A 7,061-nucleotide genomic window follows, 5' to 3' on the forward strand; every position below is an offset into this window, starting at 1 on the left:
AGACCTCTAATCTGATCGACGAAATCAAAACTGACTCTTAAGCTGTATGTCGATACTTCTCTCCTGATTGGTTCTAATAGACTGACAAGCCATTTTAGCCAAAGCATGATAAGGAGCATTAGACATATCGAGGATGGCCTGAGAGGTAGGCCCGGTTTGTGCACCTTCGGGAGACCTTAGAGCCGAGGGATTGTTGTGCCAGTGGGGCGGATACGCTCGAAGGTTATGGTGTCAATGCTTCCGGATTGTTTAAGACGTCTTAATATTTTGGACACCGCTTTTTCAATCACATGCGTCTTGTCTTTCTTGGATCCCATTTTCTTAAATTTGGATCTGTCTGAATGGTAGTCATCTTATCAATGTAGTCGGATTTATTCATCAAGACAGTTGCCGAGCCTTTGTCTGGCTTGAACGGTAAAACTTGGTCGTTTTGTTGTCAACATTTCAGAGTCTCGAAATGTTCCTCTGTTAAAAGTTGTTTGGGTCTGGGTTTGTAGCTGAGGTACTTGTAACACGAATTGCCTAGCGTCGATTTCAGTTGTTCTACACTCAGTTCAGAGGAAGGTACTAGCACGGATAGCTGGTCATATAGATTCTCAAATTGGACTTCAAACTCGAGCTGACAGTTTCTACGACTGGGACAACAAAATTTTGGACCTAGTGACAACGCTTCCAAAAGGGTGGTGTCCAGCATTACCGAAGAAAAATTGTGCACGTACCTTTCTGGATTTGTTGGAAACTTGGTGCATGGTGTCAATGGATTAAGCTGGCTGACGAGTTTCTTTTCCCCGGCGTCCGTCCGTTTGGCAATAATGAGTCGAACATGTGCGTTGAAGTCTAAGCCATCGGATATCGTCAGCGTTTCTAGTACCCCTGCATATTGGGCTTGTTTACGTTCTAGTTCCCGAATATTCTCTTGTATCGTGTCACATTCATTGTGTGCGTGGCGGCTTAGTGCAGTGGCAGCTGGATTGATTCGGTTTCTGTGTAGTATTCGTGAATAAAAAGTTGGGAACTGATTCTGTTGTGTACACTGATTGAGGTTTCGTAGCTTTGTCCTGGCTTCCGCGAGTTTCGCGCTGTACCTCAGATACCCCTGAAGTTCCTTTAGCATGCATGGGCCTTTGGATTGTCTCAAGCGGCTGAATATACCCGTGGTAGTCATGGAAACGAAGAAGGTAGCGAACAAAGTTTGTTTTCTGTGATTGTTCATCTTGGCTAATACATCACAAATTTATATGGTAGCAGAAACCACGTGAAAAAGGTTAAGATCGGGGCTACATACACTTTAGAGATGATGATTCCCTTCTCCTTATCGCATAACAGGGCGAGTCATTCCACAGTGTGCGACTATTGTTTCCGTGCCACCAACCCAGGTGACAAATTAAACAAATTTCCACGTTCACTGAGAAGAATAATGCTTCTCGCCAACCTGTGTCTCGTTAGAAGCTATCCTTCTTATTTTCAGAACTCGATTATCTCAGTGCCTGTTGTCTTTTCACAAAACTATTCACAAGGTCGCTGAAAACTCTTCAACAGCCCACGGTCAGTTCCGCCCTTCTTGCGGCCCGTCAGCTAGGCGCAATACCCGAGTTTCCGTCAACCTTATGTTCTACTTGAACTCTCTTGTCTTTGTTAGAAGTGGCTGGACAACCGGAAGATGGAAGTCGCTATTGAAGATCGTAAAATGTCCGTAAATATGCTTGCGGTCTCTTGCACTCGCACTTAATAGCCAGATTTTTCAACAAACAACTGATTCGCCTGTTTCCTCCTTTAGCCAGCCCGCTCTTAGCACAACTTGAACGTTAGACACGTTTGACCATGGGCAGGTAGTTTGGCAGAGGAACTTTGATGGTGTCATGTGAATGAAATTTCACCATATTTCAACAGTGTTGTGAATGAGACCCGTAACCGAACGACTGCCTCGCTTGATGTTAAAGTGTCTTAGCACTGCAATCTCTGTGACATCACAGTCCACCACAAACCGACGCAATCAGATCGATAATTCCATTGAATAGTTCAGAGATAGTTCAATTTCGCTGACCGCGTACGAAGTATAGTAAGGCCGCTTGGTCTGAAAGAGAACATCCACGCTAAAAGTACGCCGAGAGAGATTGCGTACCCAGCAAGTTTTGTCGAACATACGCTTCAGCCACGCAAACTAGCCAGCACGAAGGTTGAACCAACCGGACTTCGCAAATGTATGAAATCGTCCGCTGCGCACATACCGGCTTCAACATTCGTACCACCTTCCAAGTAAACACGACTAGTTTGTACGAAACAACCGCTCAGTTCTGATGACTATAGCAACTGTGTTCACCAGATCGTTTGTGACTGTTTACATTGGGGAATTTGGCAGACAGTCAAGGGTTCGAATCAATGGGCATGAATGACACTCTTAGACTGCTCCAAAAAGTGATGGAGTAAACGGAGTCGGATTGTAACTGAGCTGTCCCATTCCATGCATTAACTGGAGACCCTTGGGTAGACTTTCATAATGTGCATATACTGCAGCCAAATCTGGACAAATGCACTGAAGTGCTGTGCTGAATTAGGGGCTATTCACGTGATGACTTAACAGGTCTGGTTGACTTACCTGTCATTGGGTCCCACCAACCCAATTTCCCAAAGATGACCCAAACACAACAGGCCACACGTGAGACAATTCAGTTTCAAGGTGAAATATGAAGCCTGAACACGACTAGGATACATCCACCCGTACAATCGGTAGGGCACGTGAGTTTTGCACCAGTCATAACACGTTATAGTACCGTAACAAATTTTTAAGACCACAGTTCTTCCTTCTTAGAAGTTAACGTCGGTGGCCGAAGCGTAGGACACATTCATTTAACAAATCCACCATCAACTACATCTTCACTGTGGATCAATAAGCGATCAACAATTCCTCCGAACTCATCTGGTAACGGTCGACGGACACGTGGCGCAATCCAAGCACGCTCATTCGTCGACAAGCGTTTTGATAAATCCTGACGTACGCTCTGGCATTTGGTAATGCCTAAAATCCCAAATCCCTACTTCAGAATCACCAAATCGAATGTCAAAATCACCCCAAAATAGACAGTGTTTGGTTGCCGGGCAGTACTACCCAGCGCGTGGTAAAGTGATCGACGGTGGTCTTACTTCACAGGTTTTTCACACTAAATCGTGCCTTTCGAGGAGCGATTACATACATACATCGGTGTGTGATTTTTTACTCTAGGCACTCCGTATTATGCCCCACTTGACGCTCGAACCGAATTTGGACCGAGACTCCCAAATGTAACGATGCTGTTCTTGTGTTGTAAATAAAACCGTCACGAGGAGACTGGACATTACCGTGGTGTGACGGTGTGTCCGCGCGACGCTGCAGTCTCTCATATCAGGTTGGCCAATGGTTACAGGTTTGACGAACAAGATCTCCTGGTCCTCCAGGTTGGGCGTTGGAACATATGTAGCGACGAGTCGCATGAAAATGACAGTGTACTCGCATTTACAGCCAAACACCACACCTTTGCGGTCAGGCTCAAAGGCCTTCAAAGTTGTGTTAGTTCTGATCGTAACGTGGCAGATGAGGTCAAAGCAAGGATCTGCAAGGCTCGGGTCGCATTTGCTGATTTGAGGCACCTATGAATTTCAAGAAACGTGATTCAGACCACCGTGACGGCTGTTTTCTGCTGTAGAGCTGTGAGACTTGGATCGTTCGTGCAGCGAAACTGAGACGCCTTCAGATGTTCGATAACTGTTGTCTCCGGTTCATAGCCCATGTAGATTAGTGCCCGATAATCCATTGAGGCATCTAGAAAGCGAACTTTCGGTTGGGCAACAGGGGTTCCATTGGGGAATGTGGTCAGCACCGGAAGCTGTGTTGGTTGGGCATGTGCTACGTATGCCTAGCCAACGTTTGCCGAAGAGTGGCTTTCCATGACCGATTCAGAGTAGCGGCTAACCCTTGACCTGGCAGACGGGTATGAGAGATTACGAAATGCATGGGTGCAGTCGGTGCTACTCGCCTTCCAGGATGGGGACCGCGTGATTCCGACTGGGCCCAGATGGAGACGCTGCAAGTTATGGCTGCTAATCTATGTGAATGGCGTTGTTGTCAGTTCCTACCCAGATTGCCTGAACGAATGTCTGGAGGTGTAGGCACCTCGGAATGACTGTAGTTAGGTAGCACTAAGTCCCTTACCCGTCCCCTTTACTCTTTTCGTCACCATAAGTCTTTCAAATAAATCATGGTTGTACGGCAGCGAAGCATCACTGCTGACCACTGATGTCATGCTGTCCATGATGATGATGATGAGTATAGAGGTGGGGCCTTACCGATTTAGGGCTATTTCATTTAGATGCGTCATCATCATAGGTATGAAAATGGAAAATATTCTACCAAGCGTCACAGAACCACCATTAAGCGTCCGTTGAAGCCCGCTGGTAAAGACCACCAGTCAGGAAGCTCGCAGACACATGGTTGGCCGATATGAATGTGAACAACCCATTAGGCTCGATATGCGGTAATAGACGTTCGGTTTTAATACGCCTTCGGCGCCCAGCTGCCATGCCAACCCCGAAGGAAGCACAAGGGCTGAGATACAAGCCCAGCCCGCACAGAAGCAGTCGAGATGCTTGGGGTTGAATTCGAACAACGAACCTTCCAGTCAGTAGTTTACGGCTCAAGCACTGAGCTTACTCAACAAGGGCTAAACGACGGTTCCAATAACAGGCCTTGAGGAATTCCCAAACCACAGAAGGGCAATGAGAAATTATCACACTATTCAAAGACAAATGCATCATCATATACACAGGAACATTGGGAAGTAAAACGCATAGATTAGTGGAGGACAATTGGAAAACCAATAAAGGTTAAATTTTCGGGGAAACAATGGCTAGTACTTGTCTGCTGAACGTCCAAGACAGAGGGGAGCGCGAGTGAAACGGCGATCTTTGCATGCATCTGTACAATAGTGGGGGGGAGCACTTAGGCCAAGTCTCTCACGCCAGCTGTTCGGCCGTTTGATGGCACATCAGTGTCATGTAATGGGTCGCTGAGTGACTGCTTCGAATGTTTTCGAGGGCTTGGTACAGATGACATTGGACAAGAGTGTTGATTACGGTTCAGGGTGGTAGCAGATGGGGAGGATGGGGCGGCAGAGTCAACGCATAACTCTGAAGTCCGTAAAGAATATGCTTCCTTCGCAGCATCACAGTCATGACTAGATGTAAACGTCCGCTGAGGACCATCAACAGGGATAGTGGGTCGGTTTTCAGGGCTAAGATGGGATTGTGCGTGAGGGGTTGTCATTTGGTGTTCGAGAGTACGACTTCGCTTGGTTGGCAAAAGATGGGCCTCAGGAGAGTCAGACACAATGTGATTGCAATCTGTGTTCCCTGAGAAGGAATCTTTCCTCCGTTTCGCGGAATGATTGGTTAGTTCATGAACAGAATCCACAGCTGAAACCGAGGGTTCATCCACAGAGTGATTTGGTGACTGACCCCTGCAAGAAGTTTCAACGTGGGTTGACTGAACCGCATCACATGAATGGTGCTTATCATCATAATCATCAAACTCGGTTGCGACACCACAGAGAGACTGTTCATCCCCGGGACTGGCTTCTTCAAACGGAAACCAATTGGCCTGCTGCAACAGTTCCAAGGCTTTACCGGGGACCACGGTCTCCAATTCAGCAGCCAGAACTTGAGCTGTTGCTCTGGCCAGGTTGAGACGGTGCTGCAACACGAGAAGACTGTTCCCAATGAACTCCGTTTCGTTCTCGACCTCCTCAACGAGATATTCCATGTCTGTAAAATTACAACGAAAAATGTAAAGTTTTAATAATATCTCTAGGTATTGGATGATGTTTGCAAAGCTGAACGAACAGCTCAACAATCATACTATTACATTCGAACGAAAAGACCACAGCCAGCAGAAGTAGGAACGGAACGTGCTCAACTCATTGAGCTACCATGGATGATGCTGCGCAGCATGACAGCAGTGTTCAACACCGATGCTTCACTGCCATACAACCATGATTTATTCGAAAGCCTTATTGTAAGGAAAAGAGCAAAGGTGGATGGGGGAGGGACTTAGTGCTAGCGTAACACAATCATTCCGAGGTGCCTACACCTCCAGACATTCACTCAGGCAATCTGGATAGAAACTGACAAGAAGGCCACTGACATCGGTTGGCAGCCATATCTTGTAGTGTCTCCAACCAGGCACAGTGAGGATCACGCGGTCTCCATCCTGGAAGGCGAGTAGCACTGACAGCACCCCGGCGTCTCGTGATCTCCTTCATACTCCTCTGCCAAGTCAAGGGTTGGCCACCTGTCTGTTTAGGCCACTCTGAGTTGGGCATGGAAAACAGCACTCTCTTCAGCAAACGATGGTAAGCATTAGTAACACATGTCCCAACCAACGCAGCTTCAGGTGCTGGACACAATCTTCAATGAAAGTACCCGTTACACAACCGAAAACGCACTTTTTAACCGCCTGGATCTGTGGTTCGAAGACAACGGCTGTCGAACACCTGAAAACGTCTCAGGTCCGCTGCTCGAATAGGCCAAGTCTCACAGCCAGAGGCAAACACTTAATCGTCATCATCAACACTAATGCTTCACCGCCCTACAACGACAAAGTACATTTAATTATATTTAAGGCCTCAAAGTGAAAAAAAGACTTCCGGACGTGTGAGAGTGTACGGAGAGCTCTCCAAAAGCTTCCGCACACAAAGCGGTGTCCGTCAGGGATGCCCACTCTCTCCATTCCTTTTTAACTTTGTGATCGATGAAATAATGAGACGAAAGCTGGAGGGTCTCCAAAACCCTGGTGTTCAAATAGCCAATGAAGAAAACCTTGTCGATCTGGAATATGCAGACGACATCGTTCTCATGTTCGAAGAGACGGAGAAGGCGCAAGTATTCTTGGATGAACTGACCAAAGTCATCCCGTCCTTTGATATGCACTTTGCACCCACAAAGTGTAAGGTCATGCTTGTAGACGTACAGTCACTGAACACGCCCCTTACAATCCAGGGAGAGGTACTGGAAGTTGTGGAGCGTTTTACATA

The 7,061-nt window shown here is 46.9% G+C and overlaps 1 protein-coding gene across 1 annotated transcript in view; it reads right to left on the reverse strand.

Moving 5' to 3' along the window:
* Positions 1–4,975: 4,975 nt before the first annotated feature.
* T265_15230 (hypothetical protein) overlaps positions 4,976–7,061 on the reverse strand; it is a gene marked incomplete at both ends in the record, with an annotated part of 18,418 nt that continues 16,332 nt past the window's right edge. The window contains one exon of the mRNA XM_009177116.1: positions 4,976–5,793. Coding sequence (XP_009175380.1) covers positions 4,976–5,793 — 818 coding nt within the window. The remainder of the gene's footprint in view (positions 5,794–7,061) is intronic.

Source organism: Opisthorchis viverrini (genome assembly GCF_000715545.1).
Source record: "Opisthorchis viverrini unplaced genomic scaffold opera_v5_397, whole genome shotgun sequence".
Classification (NCBI taxonomy): Eukaryota; Metazoa; Platyhelminthes; class Trematoda; order Opisthorchiida; family Opisthorchiidae; genus Opisthorchis; species Opisthorchis viverrini.